Source organism: Pleuronectes platessa, chromosome 24 (genome assembly GCF_947347685.1).
Source record: "Pleuronectes platessa chromosome 24, fPlePla1.1, whole genome shotgun sequence".
Lineage (NCBI taxonomy): Eukaryota > Metazoa > Chordata > Actinopteri > Pleuronectiformes > Pleuronectidae > Pleuronectes > Pleuronectes platessa.
The window spans coordinates 7,285,941-7,310,647 of NC_070649.1; the positions used below are offsets into that span (position 1 = coordinate 7,285,941).

At 43.0% G+C, this 24,707-nt stretch overlaps 1 protein-coding gene across 2 annotated transcripts in view; it reads right to left on the minus strand.

Moving 5' to 3' along the window:
- Nucleotides 1-18,254: 18,254 nt before the first annotated feature.
- The window catches only part of prox1a (prospero homeobox 1a), a 32,667-nt gene continuing 26,214 nt past the window's right edge, over nucleotides 18,255-24,707 (minus strand). For both annotated transcript variants that reach the window (XM_053417392.1, XM_053417391.1), the window contains exon 7: nucleotides 18,255-20,648. In XM_053417392.1, coding sequence (XP_053273367.1) covers nucleotides 20,463-20,648 — 186 coding nt within the window. In that variant the 3' untranslated portion in view covers nucleotides 18,255-20,462. The remainder of the gene's footprint in view (nucleotides 20,649-24,707) is intronic.

The following is a 24,707-nucleotide window of genomic DNA, read 5'->3' on the forward strand; positions in this document are numbered from 1 at the left end:
CGCTCCTTCAATTAATTGTGTAAGTAAAGCTAAACCTGATCAAATGTTAAGAACGTAACCACAACATGAAGCTTGCTCCTAACTGCCGTTACAAGACGTACAAGTACAGTATGGTGAGAGTAACGTGAACTTTGAGGAGGTTGATGTGACGTCCCGCCATCTTCATCCTGCTCCAGGCCTCATTCAGTCGTTCCTATGTGTTTGAGCCCTGACCCTGTACCTCATGGCCCTCCGACAACAGTCTCTCCCTCTCCGTCCGTGTCCCTCCGCCTCACATGGTCCCGAACAATGGGACTTCTCTTTCAGATTCCTGCGAGTCTAATCGCGTTATGCAAGCTCCGCAGACCACAGTTGGTTGGACCTCCCTCCAACCTCCACAGACACACGCACACACATACACACACAAACACACACACACACACACTCTCCAACTCTCTCCTCACTTCGTTTTTTTTCTCACACTTGCTCTAAAACCGACTAGTTACTATAGGGAAACGTGAGGGCATGCAAAGTGCCTGTGTGTGTATGTGTGAGCTCGGCGGTGCCAATGGGAGAAAAAGATCTTTTGTTATAAAGCCAAGTTTCAGACATTTAAAGGAGCAGTCCGCATGCGTGTCGATTGGAATACAGTTGCTATCGTTGCTTTTTCTCAGTTGAGTCCATAAATTGATTCTAGACAACATCACTTGTTTGAATGTGTTGGACACCTAATGTTTTGAATAAACCCTTTTCTATTCTCATAATAGTACACACATGGTCCCACAGGTTTACTGTTTAAAGGAAGACATGGAAGGGGCCATTACTGTACGTGATCATTTGAAAGAATACAGTACAAGTACAACATAGAGTACAGCGTATACCTGCTAATGAAACTACATGCGATTAAGATTTGATTCTAAAAGATGCTGTTGAGATCCGATAAGATCGACACAAATGGTTTGTTTCCCTCAGTGCTGCGATTAACAGTTACAATTATTTTCTCAATTATTGTAATGAGATGTGAATACAATGTACAGTTTCTGCAAGATTTATTTTCCATTTAACAAAGAAATTAAAAGAAGTCACTCAATAAAATGGTTTATCTATTATTTTATGTCCATTGAATTATTTCTACCACTGTGCACTCGCAGCATGACTTCATATTTGAGTCAGTGTCATACTATATTAGTTACCAATCTGTACCCGTCGCAGCAGAGGCCCTAGGGCGCCCTCTGGATTTTATGGTCCGTCCGGTTTGGTGCCAGTGTGCTGAAGTACAGGTGGAGCCTCGATGCCTCGTTCATCATCTGACAACACATTCACTCACTGCCGTTATCACCTCCACAAAAAACACACAACATATTCGCACACATGGTAGTTATTCTTTAAAATGTCACTTATTTTCTGAAGTTTTGACCTGAAACTCATTGAAATGTCACCTTTTTAGAATGAGGCAAAGTATATTGGAGAGATTATTAAAGGATTTGACAACAAGTCAAACTTTAGTTGTATTGATGGCAACTTGAAAACCATTAATAAATAACTTTTCTTGAGGAAAATGCTGAACCATTAGAGGAAAAACATCCTAAAGGCACATAGCTGAGAGGAATCAAATGATTAATACTGAGACTATTCCAGTAATTGAACAATGGAGTTAATGGAATATTCCAAACATTTGATGCTTCTCCGATTTTTCCACATCTAACATACATGCGCATGCGGAAAGAAGTAGAACATGATGCTATGCTACGCAGATTAAATAATTTAATTGCAATAAATAATAGATTTTTTTTCTGACTGGTAATTTACAATTATGCAACACATAATCATTTCTTCCAAATTGTAGTACATTATGCACGCATGCAGGGAGGCGGGGGCGAGGCATAATTCATTCTGCAAGAAAATGGTACATTGCTAATGACCCATTAATCCGGTTCTACGTTTGCACGCCCTGCAGGGGGGGAATCATTTAAACACTCATCACAAAGCAAACGGTAATAAATCAGGGGAGGACGGCAGCTGTAGTAGATGGAGGTTGCTGGTTCAAATCCACGCAGAGGCACGGTTACAAGGAGGATTATAGTTGGTTCTGGTTAACTTTTCCCCTCCCAGTCTGCCTCTAAACCGATTCACCCCGCGTGTGCTCCTGTGGCCTCCGGAGGCCTCGTACAGTCGATTACATAAGCCGCTCGCAGCAGGATCCCCTGCGTGCAGGTCTCAGTGTCGCTGGCTCTGATGGGACAGAAACCACTCACACTGGCGATGTTGACGGCATAGATCAAACCAGTGCAGCTACACGGCAGCAGCCTGCCAATCTGTCTTTTTGAGGGAGGATTGAGCTTTTCCAATCTGTCACTCTCCCAAGCCCAAACCCGCTGCCATCAAACGCAAAGGGCGCTTTAATTCCCTGGGTTTCAGATGGGTGAGGGACCGAGGAGAAGAATGAATGAAGGGGTGAACATTGACGAAGATGGCCAGACAGTTAGAACTAACAAACAATCCGTGTTTGAGATGTTGTGCGTGATCGAACGCTGCTCTCTCCATTATTTGACCTCTTCCATTTTCCTGTCACTCAATAATCCTCATGAGTCGAAAGGCCTTAATCAGCCGCTCGGTGGTTTTAGCCTCTTGGATAGCGCGGCCGTGGCTTTTTGCAAACAGCCGCCGAACGTAGCTGCTGGGATTGCGTGACAAAATACAGAAATAGCTTTTGCATCCCGCTCACAGCTGATTGTGAACAACAGGACGAAGCATCTGTGTGGCCTCCACAGAGATGGATGGCCACAGATCGCTGAGGGCCTCTGGTGGCTCACAGATTGAATCTTCTCTCCCCGCAGATGTTGCAGATGTTAGCAGAAGTAATGTGATCACAAACAGTAGCTGTTAAGTTTTCCTGAAAATGCAGAAATCCCACCAGATGCAGACCAATAGATGATGGAGATCAATCAGTGAGATTGATTAATAATTAAAGTTTCACGATCATTTGAAATAGTTATTCTGTACTAACCACGCACATAAGAGTCATTACATAACAAGGTAACACAGTAGTCATGTTATCTCAGGACATAGAAACAGTCAAACACTACGACTGAGCTGTGCTTATAATCGTTGGTCTGTGGCGACATCTGCTGGATGATGTGTGAAACTGCAAACAAATGTAAACTACACCCACAGCAAATGGGTAAAATAAGACAAACTTTCTGGAAGCAATGATAACAAGACATTAAATGGATTTCCATAAAATGTTAGTGTCTTAAGATAAATATTTTGTAGTATTTTACTTAGGTCGTTTGATGGGGTCCGAGTGGGTAAAAACCTGTTTTAAATCGTCTCTGGATTAGTGGTTCTACAGTGTGGAGTCCTGCAAGAGAAGTGGAATGGATAAATAATGTGGAATAAAGGGGTTTTAGAAGTTGCAAACACTTACTCATTTGAGTTTATGAATCATTGTGAGTCGGTGTGTGTGTGTGTGTGTAAGAGAGAGAAAGATGAGGAATGAAGAGAGGCTGGGTGAGATGTGGGAGAGAGGAGGAACACCTCCCCTCCTCTCTCTGCCGTCTGTGCCTCTCCCCCTTTACTCCTCTGTGTCTCTCACTCTGTCTTTCTCTCCCCTCCATTTCTCCATTCTTCTTTCTCCCCTTCTACTCCTCTGTCCTTCTATTCCATCCACTTCTCCCTCCCAGCCTCCCACCCTCTCTCCTGCCTTTACTCCTCTTTCCCTTTGCTTTCCCTGTCTATCTGTCTCTTCATGCACGTTCACTCGCTGACAAACCCCCCCACCCCCTCTCCCACACCACACACACCTCAGGATCTTGCTAAAGTATGTTCATCATTTTTTTCAGTGATGTTATATTAACAGTCACATGAACTTGGTCTGATGTTCTCAAAATAACTAATATTTAACCTAACATGTCTTTTTATGTTACTGCAACTGATTCATTTTAACATCAACATTCACATATAATTAACTTTTAAATGCAAAGTTACAGATGAGTGGATATTTATTGTGAGAAATGCTGGGACGTTCAGGATATACAGTGCCATCTAGTGGCCAAAAGACCCATCCAGCATCAGTCTATGTGCCTTCAAGATTACATAAGGGTGTTGCAACCAAAATGCCGCTTTTATCACAGCTTTTATGGATAATTTTCTGAAAGCGATAAAGATGATAGAACTTTTTTAAATTTACCAAAAAGGAGAATTCATTTGTTAATGCCTGCATCCCCCTGTTTCACCCCTAGAGGGTCCTATTGTGTTGGAAACAGGCTGAGAGCAGTGGGGCGAGAGGGGAGATGACCTGAACTTGAATTATTGAACAGACGTCTCCATTACTTAAAGACAGTGTCACTGTTAGTTTAAAATGATTTGTGTGTGTTTCACTAAAGTTATGTATGAGTGTAGATCAGAGATTTGGTCAAAACTATGGGTGACTCTTACATTTCTGCAATATATGATTTGATTACAATCCACATTTTTGTGGTTCATTATAGGACATTTTCTATGAAATATGAAAGAATCTTTATACAATGTAATTAACAACCCCCCAGAACCCAAGGTGAAGACAGACAGCAAATCACAATCCTCAATCTTTGCTTGAGACAATTAAAGACGGTTATTTCCTCATTTACACTTCAGCTTGTATAGATAGATTTTGCAGATTGATGGATGGATATGAAGACATGTGTTAAGAGTGATGTTTTGACTGGATAGATAGTTTTGTAATGTCTTTATGTTCTTCTCAACAATACAGATGGGCATACAATGTGATAAAGCTACATTTAAGACCAAAATGGAAACAATAACAACATTTATCTGTGTACACTTGGCTTGTTTGTGGGTTAGACTATAGATACCTACTGTCTTTGTCTGTAGTTTGAGAGATACAGGTTGTTTCCAGGGTTGTTAGCCTCTACTGGGCTACTTCCCCTCTCTCTTCTATGATGGGGAAGTTGTGAGACCTGCAGAAACTCGGTCCACGTGGAAGCTGCCATTGCTAACTTCAGATACGCTGAGCGTACTCGAGGTGGGCAGTGCGACGCCGCCCCGCTGCCTCCATCTCTCTGTGTTCTACATTCTGGTCAAAGCTTAAACTCATCGTTGGATTTGGGATTGAAAGAAAAAAAAAGCAGGCCTGAGCGCACAGGTGACGACCCCGGCTTCTTATCTCTCCTCCCTCCCTCTATCCACCCACCCCTCCCCTTCCCCTCCAGATATACCCCATTTCATTTTTCATCATTTTCACCCCCCCCCCCTCCCCCGCCCCTCCCTGTCCGTCAGAGATGAAGATTTGGCTCTCGCTTATCCACTCGACCTCGCACAGCCCCCGTAATTCAATTTTTCCAATCTTTCTAATCTAAAGATTTAGTTTCATTTTCTAATACTATCAAAGGCAAAAGGGGGCGGGGGGGGCGATGGGCATAAGGCTTGGGCAACATTTTTGGGATATTACAACCCTGTTTTATTCCTTGTCCTGATTAATTGGAGACTTCTTTGAACTGGTCTTCTCCCTCACGTCACCGCGTCTCCCTTCTCTCTTTGCCGTTGCACCATTCACGTCGTTCTCTCCATCTTACGTTCTTCATCTTTTCTCCGTTCTTTCCCCTTCATCTCTCTCTTTCCTCCTCTATCCCCCTCGAGTCAAGACCTGGGTCCTAAATCATTACGATTATTGGGCTCCGGGAGGGGCAGCGGAGCGTATGGGGAAATCGTTAAATCCGTGATGGATTACGACGTCCAGATTGTCGCTCTGAATTAAAGAAAATGATAAGGAATGTATGAAAAAGAAATCTAAAAACAATCATAAGTAGATTTAGTTCTCAAGGAGAAGCTGTGTTATAATGACGAGAGAGTGGGGCAGGACAAGGGGGGGGGGCGATGGCACTGTATTCAATCACTGAATATCGGCTCGGCGCGTCCCCTTAAAACCCCCCCCTGGTAGAACACAGCCGGGCTTAACCACGACCCGCATCCACTCAATTTAGGCTCTCATCAAGAAAGCACTCGGTGGCCATCTTATTTGTCAGTTTGTGTTATTGCTCTCCTCCTTCAACTGTCCGAGGAGCCCAGCCGCTTGAGAATAACAGCCGATTGTGGGCCGCACGAGTTTGTGCACGTGCCAACAAATGCTGTTGCACAATGAACGCTATCTTTACAGTGCAGTCTGTGTATTGTCGTCTTATTTTACGTCTCTTTGATTTGCACCATTTTGCGTTTTTTAGCGTAGTTCCTAACTTCCACGATCTCACACTGATATGAGTCGTGTTTTTAACCGTATGCATGTTTCCACCCAATACACCAATGTGAATTCGGCTTCATGGAGAGAGGGCGCTGGAAGATCTCGAGTTAAACCTGAAGCGATCAGAAACCTTGTGAAAAAAGTGCTTTATGTAAACTATATATTTTATTCACCAAGTGTGTTCCTATTGCGCTTTGCTGCTCTATGTCTTTGTCAATCACACGCAAACTTTTTCTTATTTGCATGAAGTTTCTTGAAAATACTCAAACAGTTGGAAGGAAATTGTGATCCTGAAGTACGAAACTGTAGAGGACACACACAATTGAGAGTGGACACTTGTCCTGTATTTATATATCTTGATTTAATGGATGGGACCAGCCTGCGTGTGCGTGCGTGTGTGTGTAAGAACAAGCTTGTGGTCTGAAGATAGAGGGGGTGAGGATGAGGAAGAGTGGGATTAGTCGAGGAAGACTGAGTGGTCTTTGGGGAGATTATGCCCTCAGGTCACCGAATGCTTAAACTCAGATTATATTTATGAAACATTTTGTTTTATTATTGTAATTCCTGACATGTGCTCTTAGTTCGAGAGCAGGGCCAGACTTCATCTTTGAAATTTGGTTTACATCCGGCAAGGATGTTATGAAGAGGCTGTTTAAGGGACCGGCAGTCGATGTTCCAATCGTCTAATTGTTACAATTATAGTTTTTTAATATCTCCACGTCAAAACCTTGTGATCAGAATTATTTTAGCACAAATAAAAACCTACAAAAAGTCTTCACACTGACTCACTGATTCAAGAAATAAATCAAAAGTCCTTGCAGTGAAGAGATGGCTTCTTGAAGTTCTTCCAGTGTAAATAGGTCATTCATCACATATGAAGAACGCAGCCGGAGATTGAATCTCGTCGTCCGTGTCCTCTACGTGTATGCCTCCTCTTTTTCAAACCCCGAGATATTTGTATTCTTCCAGTGCAGTCACAGGATTATGACGCACAACAACAACAACAACAAAAGCGTCGGCCGGTGGAAAATCCCACAGTAAATTCATTTTAATCGTTTATTTTACACTTAACATGACAATAACAATCTTTAAACTTGTTTGTATTTACGTTTATAAGACAGGTTGGCTGTTCCTGCTGCCATTGCTCCTCTCGTCACTCCACCGCGAGTGCAATGCATGATGGTAGATATTGCTTCGTTGGTGACAATCAGTAAATACCCTGTTTGTGAAAATTTGTGTATAGTGATTTGTGAGTGATTTCAGGCACAGCCATGTTTTCACTCTGACATTTTCCCAACATCTTACAACTGGGACGACGGGGAAAGTTTTTGAAAACGTCTGAAAGCAACTTAAGACTAGCTAGTAAATGTCAGAATTAAAAAATGTCACATCTTCAGGCTCACTGTTTTTCAAGCCATTATGCCATTGATTATGAGCTGACTCGCCGCTGCATTAAAACAGGTCAATGATTTGTAACTGTACGTTGATGAAAGGAAACTGTCCACAACACAGCAAAGTTTGAGTTCAGATCCTCAATAAATATATGTCTCCAGAAACAGTGGCCTTAAACTAATGTTTAAAGCTGAGATCAACAATTAGATTTGTTGTGCAAAGTTTCAGTTTCTAGTTTTGACTCAAATCATTCCAGTTCTGTTGATTTCAAAGTAACGAGAGGAACTCTTCTAGTTTTCAATGTCACTCTTTCTCTCCCCCTGCGGTAATCTGCGGTGATCCTAAAAGCCACAGCATTGTAAGCTTTCGAATATTTTCACAACATTTCATTATCATATGATTATCTCTCTTATCCTTATCGCAGGCTTAGATTCTCCGTCTGGAAACAAAGCCCCGTGTCTGTCTTACTTCTTTGTTTTCTCCTGTGGACGGCCAAGGAAAGACAGGGGGCAGTAAAAGAGCATTACATGGTCATATGCTGCTGTGCGGTGCCTTAAGAGGCTTTGAACAGGAAAAGCCAAGTGATGTATTGTTATGCATGAACAACGTCCATTGGATTAATGCGTGGTGGAGACACAGACGTTGTCCCATTCTTGAATTGACAATCTGGAAAGGGACAGAAAAGAGATCAGTTCAAAACCAGAGGGAACCGTGCCGTTTGGGTCCAAAAGGTTGATATGTGAATCATCAATTGTCTGGTCATATGTCAAAAACTGCCAAAATAGTTAAACTATTTTGTGTTAAACTAAAAGGAAAAACACTCTGGTCTAGTGCCATTCAACCCGATACCAGTCCATTATGTTCATGTCGGGTCCAAAGAAGGATGTTGATAGAAAAAGTAATGATTCATCCTTTTCCAATCATCCTGTACTACTGCAATTTTCTGAAATAGTTTTCTCTACTCATCATATTCTGTGTGTAGTAAAAAGGTCAACTCTCTTGATTTCTGTAATTTTAATTTGATTGCCTATTTTTGTTCTAGTTTATACTTTCACAAGCGCTCTCCGGCTTGGATCAATAAAGTTAACCGATCCCATCTATATATTTAGTCTTTGTTGAATATGTACTCAACTCACTAAAAAAGCTTCAAGCTAATTAAATGTATCCACTGGACTTATTTCACTTCTATAACCGGACTAAACAACAAATCAAGGAATTATTCCAGAGAGATCAAGCGTTACTGAAAATACTCACTTTGCTTTACTCCTCCTTTACTACTCCATTCTTTCCACTGTGGTTCAGTGTGTCAGAGACGGAGGATTCTTCAGTGTCTCATCATGCTGTTGATATAGCACATGTTAGCGTGTTATAAACACACATAAGATTCCTGGCATTTCTCGCGCTGATTTATCGCGGCACATGCTAACCTCGGAGCTTAACCTTGTTTTAACCCCGGTGAAACTTCTCGCTGTTCTCCTCCGGCCACATTGTTTCACATCAGACCTGCTTAGCTGCCAATTGACAGCTGTCCGCAAGTGTGTGTGTGTGGTTGTGTGGGTATGTGTGTGTGTGTGTGGGTGCACTTTTTTTCCATGTTCTGTTCACCCTCTCCCCCAGTCGACCTGCCGCTGAACCTTGACCACCACATGTTTCAAAGAAGCCGCCAGAGCGTATTTCAAGTGTGTGCGGACAGAGGAGCACAGGAGGCCTGAGATTCCCCCCCCCCCCCCTCTGTGTCTTCTCCCTCACTCCGTTTACCGAGCGCTCGTTTGACATGCTTCTTTCTTTCTTTATCCCTTCTTTTTCCTCTGTCAACTCTCCTCCTCTCTTCCTTCAGACCAGTAAGCAGTCCCACACGGGCCCATTCCCCATTGTCTGGCTTTAGTTATTTATAGTATGTGTGTATTTCTGAAGAGGTCCCTTCCAGGAGCCGTATCCATTTCTTGATAAATGAAATTCCTTGGCCCACTCTGGGGTCTTAACAAAAGGACAACACAGCTTAAACCACTGAGAACAGTTAAACCCACCCACACACACACACACACACACATGCACCTGCTCCACACCTCAAGTCTAGAGATTCCCTCTCGGCTCAAGGCTGCCTTCAGACGAAACCACGACATGCAGGGGGGTCAAACAGAGAAGAGTTTGCATCTGAACTATGTCTCGGCCCCCCCGTACTGTTACAGGTGTCAATGGAAACTCTCAAACCAAGGATGCACACAGACAGGAACTAAAGACACTGAATCAACTGTGAGGATTTGCGTTATTTCATCTTCCCTACCACATAAAGCCTTAAAGACTCCTTTTCCAGGAGTTACACGATTTATATGATTTTATCCAAACACTTTCATAAAGAGACCGTGTAATGCATAATTTCCCTGCTTGGAATTACACAGAGTTTTTATCCACAGATTTGAAATCAGAGGTTCTTTGACCAATTCGACAATGGTAAAAAAAAAAATGATTTCCAAAAGTTTGAAATAATGTAACTTCACCCTGGACTCATCACTTCTTTCTGATTCATTGTAGATTAATGATACATGTCTAATCTAACAAATAACATAAATTAAAATACAATCAACAGATTAATGAAAAATAATCAGTAGTTGAAAACACACAACTAATGTGTTTTCAGGTGAAATGCCTCAATGCAAATGTACAGTTACTCACTGTTTGTGTAAAGCTGTTTCAGATGTCCACAAGTTAAACTTTGAAGTGATTTAGATTGTGTGTAATTTGAGTAAGAGCTCCTAAGGAAGCACTTTTTTCCCCCGATGAAATAATGCAGGGTGATGTCAATGCATCTGTGTGTGTGTTTACCTCTAATTATTAATTCCTGGAGCAGAACTTTAGATTTTTGTTTTCAACCTCCACCCTCATGTTAGCGAAGCGCTGTCTTTTTCTTATTTTCGGCCACAGAGAAATGTCTTTGATTAAATATTTTAGTCCATTGTGATATAGTTTTCCTTTGTTATCATAACTTCTCCATGATGAGATGCTCCTTTGGATGGTTTGCTCAAGGACACTTCAGTTGGGCTGGATATTGTGGTGTGGTCATTTCAATCCAAGGCCAGAGTTTGGGTTTCTTTTGACAAGAAGAAATATGTTGGTCAATTAAGATTACTTTCAAAAACGCTCACAAAGGTAGAACACAAATGCAAGATAAACCGAATCCATCAAAAAGATGTATTATCCGGATCCACACCAAATTCCATGTCCCATGCTGCATCCTTCAATTCAGCTTCATGGAAATCTGTCTCATAGTTTTTCCCTAATATTACTTACAAACAAAGGACGGGGGGTGAAAACATAACCACCTCGGCAAAGCTAAAAGAACCGGGGGGCAATCCGCACACTTATATTTCATTACAGGAGACTGAAGACAGAGAAAGTCAGTGGAAAGGGTGAAAAAACAGAGAGAGAGACAAAGAGAGGACAAAAAATAAACATGTGTAAGTCGTGGGGAGAGGTCAGGAGGGGAAGGTAATGTGGATTAAAATGGAGCAGCCCCCGGGCTTCTCTCCATTTTAGTCTGGTTAAAGGACAAAGTGTGAGGGGGGGAAATGAGTTCTTGTGTGTTTTGTGTGAGTGTGTGTGTGTGTTTGTGTGCATGTGCAGATGAGGCTCTATTAGCTGTCCTTGTATGTCAGTGTGTGTCAGCTGATGGAACCCCTGGTATTCTTGAAAGGCTCTTATTGACAGACTTGATGCCCTTATTGGACACGGGACACGTGGCCGGCACACTCCGTCAAGGGTGTGCGGATGGAAGCCGACGCTGAGAGTGTTGTATGTCTATAAGTGTGTATGAATGTGTGTGTGTGTGACCCCCCCCCTGCATGTGCTCTGTGTGAGCCCGGATTGATTGCCACACCAGACGTCTCCTCTCCCCGCTGGTTGAATTTTAACATCGCAGGGTGTCCACTTGCCGCCCGCAGGACGCCTGGTACCGCAGGGAGAGAAGGTTTCAATACTCAGATTTTTGATCATGTCAAATAATCTCTAAAATCGTCGTTGCGGTCAAAGGTTTCCACTTGCAAGTCATCTTCAATTTGGTGTTTTTAATGGCTCCACTCGCCTGTGGCATCTATTCAGAGGGACTGCGGCAAAACATGATTTCCATGTGTCCTCGAAACATCGTTTTTAATAAACTAATTCCTGTTATTCTTTCGAAACAAAGAGCTTTGAATAAATCCACCTCTCTGCTTTTTTGTCAGCTGGCCGGAAGCTTTTGTTCTACCAAATTAAATCAGAGAAAAGAAGGCGCATTAGGTGGCAGCGGACTGCAAAAAGTTAATCCTCGGACACATTTCAGCACATGAAAAACACATTTTTCTTTTTCAGTGCGAGCATTGGAAACAAATCGAGGCAGCACTAAACGTGGACTCTGGACGTCAGGCATCGTTACAAAAATGGATGCAGTTTTAAACTAAAAACGTATCAGTATGGACATAGCGCATATACATGAAGCAAGTTTCGTCCTTTGTTTTGAAATTCAATTTAGAATTTCCCCTCCCAATCGACCACCTTGTAGTAGATACTTTTTGCTGGAAACCATTAAACAAAACCCCAGCGTCATCACACTGCAATGGGAAAATACAACCACAGTTAAACAATATCTAAACCAGAACAGTTGAAACAAATATACAGGAAACTACCCACACCACTTGGTTAAGTGTTTGTGTAAATTTAAACATTAAGTGAAAAGTCCTTCCTGGAATTCTAACAGATAAGTCGACAGAGTTGCTGTTTTTTTTCCAACCACATAAATGAAGTCTAGTCTGCTCCTGCCTGTCGGTGCAGATTCACTCCTCTGCTCTATCTGGGCTGAAATTGGGGGAAATCTTCTATTTCTGCAGCCCAAACAAACTCCCTCCAAAAAGGAGACATTAACAACCTTCAGGCTAAATGTGAGCGTGTCAATTTCCCCACTAGGTGGCATTGTGAGGCATTTTTTATCAATATCACCTGAGGCACCTGCATCCACCACTGCTGCATTTGGTGTCAACTCCATCTCTTTCTCCGTCTTCCGTCTTTGGCCTCTCGACTCACGTGTCTCAGCCTTTAACTGACACTCTTTTTTAGTTCTGTCTTCTCTCCCTCCATCTGTCTCTCCTCTGTCCTTTCGTTGCCCCCTTTACTTCTTTCTCCCCCCTCTCAACCCCTTTCCTTCCCCTTTGTGTGATGAAAAAGTGCAGTCTTGGCGTTTCAGTCTCATATCGAATGCTCATATGCGTAAAGGGAGAGGGAGACAAAGATGCCAGCCTGTGTGTGTGTGTGTGTGTGTGTGTGTGTGTGTGTGTGTGTGTGTGGGGGTGTGTGTGGGGGGTGTGTGTGTGTGGGGGTGTGTTTTTGTGTGTGTGTGTGTGTGTATGTGCGCGCTTGTGCCAGGAGAACATTGTATTGGAGCGCCAGTGAACATCTGGCCTATGTGCCAATGATTGGTTTGGGAAGTTCCTCAGGATATAACACTTGAAAATGTCTTGGCATGTCCACGACAACAGCAGTGCAGTTTGCGCAGCGTGTGTGTTTGATGACTGCGTTTTTTGCGTGTGTGAAAATTGGTAAGTGATTACATCCATGGTACGCACGCGTGAGGGATGATTGGTGTTATTTGTCTGAGGAAAAAACCATTATGTTTGAACGAGTTGAAGATGATTGTATTCTTATGATTGTTTGCTCGTGGTGATTATACAGTGTGTAAAATTGTATTTGTGTGTGTGTGTGTGTGTGTGTGTGTGTCTGTGTTGGGAGCTTTTACTTCCCACCATTAGCTCCAAACCCTTTTTTGAGCAGGCGGCTGATTCTTCCCTTGATTACTATTTAGACTTCCACTCGTTTACCGTGCGCCATCTCTCCTTTGTTTTATCTCTCGGTTTATACCTTCTGCTTGCTCATTATCCCTCTTTCTCTGGAATATTTTTATTTTCTTTGCCCACAGTTCATAAAGTTGCCACTTAGGTTCAACAAGAGGACAGTTGAAGTTTTCCTCCTGCTCGTCTTTTCTTGGTGTCTCCCACAGCCGTTTCCAATTTCCAATGTCTTTTCAATTACAGCTCCCTCTCTGCACCCTGCTCACCTCACACACTGCTAACAGGCCACGCTTCCGTCGTTTTTTGTACGCAGCTGATCGCACATGTGTCTGCTGGGTTGGCGTGCGCCTGCAAAGGAGGCGGCGGCCCCCAATCGGCGGCGTCCGCCCGGTGCAGGCGGCGGGCCGTGGAAGATGCGGCAGGGTTGTTAAAAGTGTTGTTAAGAGAGCGGCTGGCAGCTGTTCCTGACAGGTTGGGGATGGAAGGACAGATGGTGTTTGATTAGCGAACAGACCGCTGATGGAAGGAGAGATGGAGGGATGATGGGAGGAATGAGGGAGGTGGGGTAGATGTCAGTGAGTACGGGGGTGAAAAGAAGGTGGAGGGGTGGATATATGGATGTAAAGATGGATTTAAAAAAAAGGGGAATTAGATGATTGATCAATGGACAGAAACATTATGAAACAATGGTTGACTGAGAATAAATGGATAGATGTAGAACTTTTCCACATGTGGGATGTTTTTTTGTTTTTTTTAATCAGGGATTGAAGAATGGTAGACGGTCGGCTGAAATACAATTTAACAGCAAAATGAATCAATTGAATGCAAATAGAGATGGAAGAACGCATGGACAACAAAAGAGATGGAAGAATCGGAGGGAAAGAGAAGCATGACCTGACGGAGAAACAAAGATATGCAGCGCCTGCTGGGAGGAGGAAGTGAAAGCGCTGTCGGGGCAGCTGTTCTAAACAACAATTAGCTTCATCCACCTGGGTGCCATCTTAAAGAACTGATGCAAGTGAACATGCAGCGCTGGCTGATTAAAGTCTGTTCAACAAGCCAATAGTGAGGGCTGCAGCGAGTCCTGGTCCAATTCAATCAGTCAATCTTTGATTTATATCTTGAAGAAACTGTGTTGGAATTAGTCTCAATTAAAACTGAGTTTAGTTTTCCTACAGGTCAGAATGAGGTCACACAGGGTGAACTCACAGAATAAATGTTCTATTGCGCAAATTTGCGGCAGTTGAGGCAATTTTGTTTAAAATTCATCTTTGCTTAAAGGTTCAGTGTGTAGAATTTAGTGCCATCTATTGGTGACGTTGCATGTTGCAGCTCAATACCCCTCACCTCCAAAAACCCCCTTTCACCTAAATCTTACACACTGATCCTTTAATCTACATTCTTTTTCAGAACCATGAATCAGGTTCCACAGATCCAAGTAGAGTGTAATTGAAATGGCCTACTTCAAGTTTTAGCTCATACATCGTATAAAAGTACACGTGGATGCAAAGTTTGTAAAGTGAATGCAATGCAAAAGTGCCTGAAGCCTGTATTCTCTCAAACGAGCAACAGAGGGCGACTTAACTGGTAGCAGTTTCCTATTTTTCACTTTATTTACGTCTTTAAACCTTTTCCTATTGGCTCTATGGTCTCAATCTGTAGTCTTCTTCAAGACAGCACTATGTTCATTGTCATTGTCATTGTCCTGAACAAAATGCCCCCCAAAAAAACTAACTATGAGGTCACGGTGGGTTGCCAACCAATGAGCTGAAGGCTTGACCAGTTGTGACATCACAACAATGCGGGTCATCCTTCTTAATGAATCGATCAACTTAAAACCAGGAAAAACCGACTGACGGAAAAAAGAGAGAAAGATCGAAACAGAATGTGCAACACCCTTTCAGAACTGCTAGCATTGCTAATTATATAGATCATTACAGTTGATATAATAGTAGGAATGCAAACCAATTGGCCGACAACTAAATCATACTCTAAAAACCTTGTTGATAGATCGCAATTACAACCTTGATGTCCTGATATAGAAATTATTTTGTAGCTGCGTAAATCAACTGCTTCATCTAAGACCATCCTCTAACTGACAACATGACAGTGGAAGTGAATAAAGCAGAACAAATCTCACTCCCCACACACACACACACACACACTTACACACATGCACACACACACCACATTCACTCCAGCAGCAGTTAACACAGAGGCGACAGTTAAAGCTATTAGAATGATGTTGTGGAGAGATTTTCTCCATAATAAACCCGCTCCCTCCTCCATAATAACGGCGGCTATTACCCAAGATGTATCACTGTCGTGCCATCTCCGCGGACAGTAAGTGTGTTTGTGTCTGCGCGAGTGCGTTTTGTGTGTACGACGGGCTGATTGAGAATGAAACAATCAGCAGGCCAACACAAACACAGCTGTTTTATTGTTGCGCCGCTCAGATGTGCTTTCACAGGCAGACGGCATGTGCGGGCGCGTGTGTGTGTGTGTGTGTGTGTGTGTGTGTGTCTGTGATCATATAGAGCAAAGAGTGACCCCACCTCCTGTTCAGCCCCTCCTGTTCTAATGAAAAGCTCTGGCAGTGGATGCTAATGCACGAGATACTGCTCATCTCGGCCCGTCTGCATATCTGCGATTTATTTTTTTATATTCTTAAAGCTGAAATGTGCAACAGGTTTGTTTTTATGATGCGTCTTTATTATGTCCATCTGTGTTGGTTTAGTTCTGCATACGATTAACTACAAGATTAAGCAACACAACACCACCTTATTGTCCTCGCCGTAGTTTGGATTTGCTGAAAGTTAAATATTTGAGTTTTATGTCCAATAAATAATCAGTCTCTGATTTCCTTTTTCACTTTGAGCAGGGTCATGTTTAGGAACCTGCCTCAAACAGCGGTGGTAACGCAGGCAATCGCCCCGAACTCTGAGGAGGCCCCTGAAACTGGCCGATCACATAAGTCCACAGCGATGTCAATTTTGTTGGGACTCCCTTAAATTCTATGATGAGTCGTGTACAGGAGACTGCAACGACACCATTGTCTGAGACCCCCTAACAAGGCCAGATGCCACTAGCTCCCTGCTAAAAGCTTCTTACTTAACGTACAAAAAGAGTTGCGTCCATTTCTAACGATGTAACCGTAACCGACCGCATGCATCTTTTACGTTGGCATAGCCGTTGAGCAATACATTAACTAGGGGGGAGCGCTCAGCTGGTCCTTTGGTCACTTAAGCTATTGGCTACACTGCCCCCCCATCTGGTTTCCTGTGGTACTGCCCCTTTTCGTCCGTTTCATCCGAATTCCATAAGCTTCCGGAAGACGCGGACAAATCTAGAGGAAGATTGGCAAATGTTGAACATAAATGAGCCTTAAAATGTCTCAATGTGTATGTATGGGATGGTGGCGGCTGTGATTGGTCGACTCTTCCACCAACTACCAAAAAAAGTCTTCAGTGAATGCAACACCAGACCTTTATTGTCATAAAGGACTATTGTTATCATGGAAAAACAATTGGAGAGGTAGGTGGAAATCAGACGGCTTTGTGTGGTATCCGTATTACAAGGGTAATCTCTAAAAGTTTACCTTATAGTAAATTATATATTATATACCTAGTAATAACACAATTCAAATACAACATCCTAGTATTTTGATTACTGTCCATACCTTTAAGGCCTCCCATGTCTTTATTTTATGCTTTTATTTTGTAAGGTGTTTAACTCCTTGCATCACCTTTTTCCCTTTAATCCCATCTGACTTCTCCGGAGTGGAAAATGATCTTCATAGCAACGGGATAATTACACGAGGTGTTGCTTTACAGGGTTATAAACAGCTTTATTATGCAATTACCGCCTTTTTTTAATTATCTCTGGCAATATTTGCATTATTACATGAAAGCGCTGCCACACATCCTCGACGCAATTTTATTTAGAGCACCGCTGAATTTCTCGCCATTGTTTTTACACACCTTGTTATAAAGAGCGAGAGGAGGGGGGGTTGGGGGGGGGAAGAGAAAAAAAGAGGAACATTGAGTGCTGGCAATTTGTCCCATGCTGGTGATGGTGGTTGGCATTGTGTGATGCCAGTTAGTGTTTGGCGCCAACACAGAGAGGGCACGGCGAGTGTTTGTGTGTGTTAGGGAGGTAAGTGGTGTGAGAGGAGGGTGGATGGAATAAAAGCTACGAGGAGGGAAGTGAAGAGGAGGCAGGAGAGGTAAAAAATGAAAAAAAGGGGAGTGATATCAGTGATGGAGGGCTGAGAGAGAACAGAGAGGGGATAGAGGAGTGAGAAGGATGTTAGGGCAGCAAGGGCAGACGGGCCTCGTCCCTGTGCCTTTGTGTGTGCGTGCGTGTGTGTGTGCAAGTCTGTACCTATGTCTTTTTGTGTGTGTGTGTGCGTGTGTGTGTGTGTGTGTGTGTGTCTGTCCCTGTGTCTTTGTACTGGCTAATCTAGACGTCAGCAGCTTTTTGAGGCTTTTGTGCTGACAATAATCACACAGCGCTCCTCTTTTCAATTCATCAGCAACAACAACAAGGGATCACATGTCCCCTCTACAGAATCCAGAAAGCGAGAGAGAGAGAGGGAGAGAAAGGAGGGAGGGAGGGAGGGAGGGAGAGTGACGGAGGGAGGGAGGCCACGGACGGAGATAAAGTGGCCATCATGTTGCCTAGTTACTGCCTGGGTTGATGGTGGTTTGGTGTGTGTGGGCAGGCGCATGCAAACGGGTCAACGCCCTCTGCACCTCCGCTGAGTGCAAACACAAAGTACAGTCACACACTCCCCCCGAAAAAACTAGAAAACATCCCCTCCGACTTTTTTTTTTTTTCAAAGAATAATTTATTTCATGTTGCAGTGTGATGGATAAACAATGAGCAAACCACTGGTCAAATCTGTAGCAAGAATTAATCATCATCATCACCATCATCATCTTCTTCATCATCATAATAACATTAATAGGAATAATTATTTCAATTATAAATAATAAAAGTATCAGGGTGACCAGAGTAATTATTACATCTATACAAGCTACAAATATCAGCATTTTGTTGTATGTCGTTTTTTCTTCTTTTTTTTCTGCTGTTAAAACCTTTAAACACTTCACACACGACCCGCCTGGCTCAGCTGCCCCTGTTGTTCTGCCAGAGCAGAGAGGAGTATCTGAAATAACAACCACGCTTCCATCCCGCGGTTTGTCGCTTTTGATGAGGGGGGGGGGGGGTTAAAATATCATAATGTGGGAAAATCCTGTTTTTATTTGAAACACACCTGATTGTAGCAAAGTCGGTCATCAGAGTTCAAACCTGTCTATGAAACTTTGTGGAAGAATGCGGTACAGGTCAGGGAAGAAGATCTGGACCAAGGGGGATGATCCAGGAATGTTTTCCTATAGTTTTTTCCAGGAAATAATTCATGAATCTTGATTTAAAAAATATTTAGAAAGCTGAAATCAATGAGATTGAAATTGGGGGAAATATGCTCTCGACCATATTCTTGTTTATCTTGGGATTTGCACTGTGATCTAAGAACCAGTCGAAACTGGGATGACCGTTGAAATTAAGCAATCTGTTTGGCATGAATCCACATTTCTTTCTAAATGAAATTAAACAAAGATGTTAAAGATGACCCACAAATGAAATAAAATGAAAGGCAAACAATGACACCAAAATTAGTACAGCACCAAACATGGCCTGACTACCCCATCCAACAACAGAAGTAAACCTTATCATTTATATATTTGTGTCTATGTTGCAACACAGAAATACCCCCCCAAAAAAAGTAAAGCACCGACGTATATTTTCCGAGCCCTCATCAGGCATTTCCTGTTTTCTATGTAGTAAGTGACTAATGAGGGTTTAAAACGAGGGAGTCAATTCACTCGAGTGCCGACAGTGTGTGGGAGCTGAGGTTTGTGTTTCCATATAAAAAAAAGAAACAAAGAAGGGTCACTTTTTAATGTCAATTCTGCAGCTAGAATTGTGTAAATGCAGAAAATCGAGATGGAGATTAGGAGAACGGGTCGCTCTATTTAATCTGGTTTATAAATAATCTCACTATTAACACTACCGTCTCAGATACTTTGACTTGGTCTTCTAAAATCGTTAAAGAAAAATAGGATTGGTGTTGTTTCAGTCATTTAATTCTTATTGAAAATGTTTGCCATTGATGCTCTGGGTACCTGAATGCAACATGAGCCAAAAGGGGCAGCCAGAGTGGAGGGGGGGGGGGGGGGCACAGTCAAGACGAACACCCAGGAAGTCTCAGTACAGTAAGAAGAGGAAGAAGTAAAAAGAGGAGGGGGAATTAAGGGAAATAAACAACAACTAAGTTAGTTTTTGGGGATTTGGAATTGCTACTGTGCTTTCCTCTGTGTGTGTGTATGTGAAAGTGTGTGTGTTTGCGTGTGTGTGTGTCTTTGTAAGTGACTGAGGAGGTGTAAGCTTATACAAAGGAGAAAAAAAATACAGAAACATCACTTTTGTTTTTCCAAAATGTCCATGTAACTTAAAAACATCCACAATAAAAAGATTTGTATATATATATATTATCATCTTCATTTTTAGTTCGCTCCCAGTCCCAGGTCTTGGGGCTGAAGACCTCCTCTTCATCGGTGAGGCCGGACGAAGAGCGAGCTTGGACGAGGTGGAGGAGAAAGAGGGGATGGGGGGTTTCAGGTCGGGAGGGGCTGTTCTGTAAGTGCAAGGATATTCAACTCTCACCGTTTTGCTTTTAAGTCATAAAAGTCTCTGCAGGATTTGTTAATCTGAGGAGTCTCGGTCCTCTGCCTTCGGTGAAGAGGGATTTTTTTATTTTCTTTATAAAACATCTGGAGGGCGGGGTTTGTCTTTTAAAAGATGGGCTGACCGAAAAACAACCACCAGCAAACGTTCCCCCGGAGCCTCGGAGAAGAATAACTTCAAGTCTCTGCATCGTCAAACTCCTTCAAACGTATCTCACTGAAGACCTCAACCCGACCCAGGCCTCTAGAAACGTGTTCTCACAGTCTTCTCACGGTTCCCTCCTCGCGACCTCCTCAGTCGTGGAGGAGTTCTTGTAGACAGTTGGGGGACTTGAAGACGTCCGGGACCTCGCCGTCCAGTTTGCAGATCACCTTGTAGATGGCCTTCTTCCAGGAGGGGTCGGCATCCTTGCCCGCCACGATGGCGTTGAAGAACTCCCGGAGAGTCACCTGAGACACCTCCAGAAATCGCTCGGGGACCTGAGGGTGAAAGAAGAAGGAAATCATGGGTGATGTGACAGAAATCCATAAAAAGACATGAAACAAAAGAACAAGTAAAGGAGGAAAAGTATTTATTTAATGACGGGGAGATATTTTTCTTATATTCAAATATAAAAAAAAGTTTGCTTTCCGAAAAGTGATTGTGTGACTGAACGGGATCACAGATCTGGGTTCAGCGTGTGTGTGTGGGTTTCAGGTGTGCACGTATTTCTATTCCTGTAGCAAGTTCTTCTTTAGTGGTGAACTTCCTCTAACCGTACTTCCCCTTTCTTAACAGACCCTGGTGAATGTGTGTGTTCGGTCTGTGCACACACTCGCACACAATGACAGATGACACACTCAGTCCTTGACAATGGCAGGTGAACAGTTGTCTGGGATCTTTTACCGTGTGTGCGGGTGTGTGCGTATGTGTGTGTCTGTGTGTGGAGAGGGCGGAGTTTAAACAGGATTGCAGGGTTCCAATTGTCCTTTACCCGTGCAGGCATAAATATACTGTCATCACAAGGCTGCGTGCTTGTGTGTGTGTGTGTGTGTGTGTGTGTGTGTGTGTGTGTGTGTGTGTGTGTGTTTGTGTTTGTGTTTGTGTTTTTAATGCTGTGTTTGTGCTCATAGCAGTGGTTGACAGCAAAACACGGACACAGACACATTGTTCATTCTTTTTTCTGCCCTTTCTCCCGGGGGCAAGATCATACAAAGACACTAAACAACCTGACGAGAACCCCCCCCCCCCCCTCTACTTCTTTGTCGCTGTTTCTTCATGCAGATACGCAAACACACACACACACACACACACCCACACATAAGGCAGACTCCTCCAGATGAGTACACGCTCCCGAAACACCCCAACAAACTAACACTCGCACGTAGAGGACAGCACAGCGCTGTCTGGGTGTAACCCCGTCACGCGTGGCAGGACGCGCCAAGGTTAGCCGCCACCAGAACGGATGAATCACCCTCCACACACACACACACACACACTCGTAGTCAAACACACACACCCCCACCCTAAATGTTTCCCCGGACTCTCGTATACTCCGTCTCCCCTCACCTACCGTCTCTCTCTCTCATTTTAGCTGGCCCCTTGAGACCACAGTTATTTCAATGAGGCCCTCTGTCACTGTCTTTGGTATAGACACTACTGTGCAGGCACATACACACACACAGACACACATACACGTTAAAAAATCCAAGTTTAACCTTTCCAGGTGAGAACTTGTGTTCATGCCAACAGGGTAGACTCCTCACTCTTTGTACTTTGTCACAACTTAAGTCTTTGTATTGGATCCTATGAACCGTTTTATTTGGAGGTGAAACCAAATAGGAAGTTCCGATGATACCTCAATGCTCAGGATGTGTGTGTGTGTGTGTGTGTGTGTGTGTGTGTCGGCACATTTACAACTAGTCATGAATCAAAGTTAAAGCTGGAAGTCACCCGTAAATACTTTCATTATCATTTTTGACTCTTTCATTTCCTCCTTTCGAATGACCTGGAAGTTTAAAACCAGTCAAATCACATTGAGTTTCTGTCTTTTACTCACTTAATGAAAACAGTTATATCATTAGAGACATGAATGAGATCTACAACTCCCGAAATAGGAGCACGCCTGCTTGCAGCTTTGAAAGGTCTAAAAGTGTTTGTTTTACGTCTGCAAGAAAATAAAAGGAAGCCCCAAAGTCAAGCTGCTGTTTTTTAATAGCCGCTGTGAAAGTGTCCACTGGGAAAAATAAAAGTTGAAACCCGAGCTTGATCTTGAAGATGAATGTGCCTTTGAGGCGTCCTCTCCCTCTTGGATTGCATCACCCCCCCCCCCCCACCCCCACCCCCACCCATCTCTTAGTTGTTCAAATTTGCTCTCATCTTTAGAAGAAAACTAACAGATCCACAGTTTAATGTCATCCCAGGACAATTTTTCTCAAGTGTTTCAAGATATTAGACCGTTTAGCTTCAGTTTTTTTTCCACATTCAAGGTTGTAGCTGTAAAAATCTAAGTGCTGTCTTTTCATTTGTCCATTGTTTGTGATTGATATCTCAAATCGCAACGTGACCTTGACCTAAAAAGGTCCCCGGCCTTTTACGGGTCAAGGTCGAGGGAGGTCTTTGTGTTGGAGTGCTGTGTTCGCCTTGTTCCGCAAGTTGACTGGCATGTTTTTGTTTTTTTTAAATGTTTCAGGACGTCGAGAGGACTCAAAGTGCTGAAACGAGACGACGGAGGAGGAGGAGGGGGGCGGGGGGAGGAGACTGCTGATTCACATAGAGAGAGGTAGGGAAACACGAGCAGAAAGGATGAAATGATGCCGGGAGGATATTGTGTGTCCGGTTTGGGTATCAGCTCGACTGGACAACACACGCACACACTCGCGCACACAGGAAGACACACACTTGGGTCCAGATGCCCAGATTTGTCTGGCTGTCGTAAATCAGTCCAATAAAGAGATCTAAATTAGGCCATCTTTAATACAGATGGGCCTGTTTCCCCTGTGTGTGTGTTTGTGTGTGTGTGTGTGTGTGCACGATTTACTCCTGGCTTGGATCTTGATATGATGTCTAGTTGCCAGGAGAGAGGGAGCGAGTGAAGAATGGGGGGAAAGTGGGGAAGAGAAAGAAAGATAAAGAGGAAGAAAGACACTTGGTTCCCAGTAAACAGAATTCGCATGGTTGCTCTGGTTTGGTAAGTAAATATTGGATGAAGGGAGGCTCAATTACTCTCTTCACGAAAACACGCACACACACACACACACACACTCAAGCATACACACATGCAGAAGGACAAGAGCCTTTAAATCTCTAAATTGCTGCCCAACAAAGAGGCCCACTGGGACAGCCCCCCCCCCCCTTTTTTCCTTATCTCCTTCCCCTCTCTCTCTCACTCGTCTTCCTCCTCCTCCTCCTTGTTGGCTCCCCTGCCCCTCTTCTCCTTTTAGAAATGTATTCTTTATCTCATGACAGAGCTCACTTAACCATTTATCTGTCATCACACCTTTAAACCCGTGGTATATTTTGAGACGTTTGAAGGGAGCGGTGTTGACGGGAAACAGCCGCTGCCTTCAAGACGACGGGTCACCTGCATGAGGGCTACTTTAACCGTTCGTCCTCAGTCATTTTCCACTGCTGTGCACGTTACTGTCATTTGCATTTTCTTGTTAATCTGTTTTTTCTTTTGGCTTCATCTGTATCTCTGGCTGCATTTAAATTACCCTTTTAAAATGTTTTACTGTGGATGTATGGTTACAGTCAATTTTAGCCATTTTAGAAACTTTGTATTTTCATCTTCCCAGATGAAAAAGTACAAAATCAACCTGGACGAATATACTCCTTTGGTAACAACAAGAGTAGAGGCTTGTTTGCCATAAACACAGGGCAAATAACATTGTAAGCGTGAGCAGTAAAAACACAAACAAGCGTCCACCTGCAGAAACTCAAACCTGTAGTGCAACATTAAGCACTTAGCAACAGTGAGGTCTATTTCGCTAATTTAATCGTTTTTTTTTCTTTCTTTCTTTTTATACAGTGTTGCAGGCCACGAGCACAAGCGGGTCCTGTACTTAAAACAAATATCTTTAGAATAAAGTAGGTTACTTCCTTATGGATACAATTTGATTTGCCTTTTCTTTCATAGAGATGTGTAATCACACAGCTCCCAAACCTGACCCGACAAAGGTGCCCACACTTTTCGGATTTGCCAATACAGTTTGGCCTCATGCTAATTATAGCTGCTAACAAGATATTATTGTGTCTCTCTGTTGCTGTTCTGTTTGCACAGTAGAGATTGTCGGCCATTGAGCTTTGGGGCCTTTTTGGAGAGTGAAGCGTATTTCTTTTGAAAGACTTTTGATTGATTTTTGATTAACTTTGTGTTGGACTGGTGGTTGGATTTCAAAGATATCTCCAAGGAATCAATGAAAATAGTTTAATTGCAAGATTATTTGTTCCATCATTTAATATAATTATGATATAAGGTTTAATAACTTAGTTAATGACTGCCTTTCTTTTCACTTCTTTTCCTTTTCATCACTCAAACCCTTTTCTTAATTTCTGTC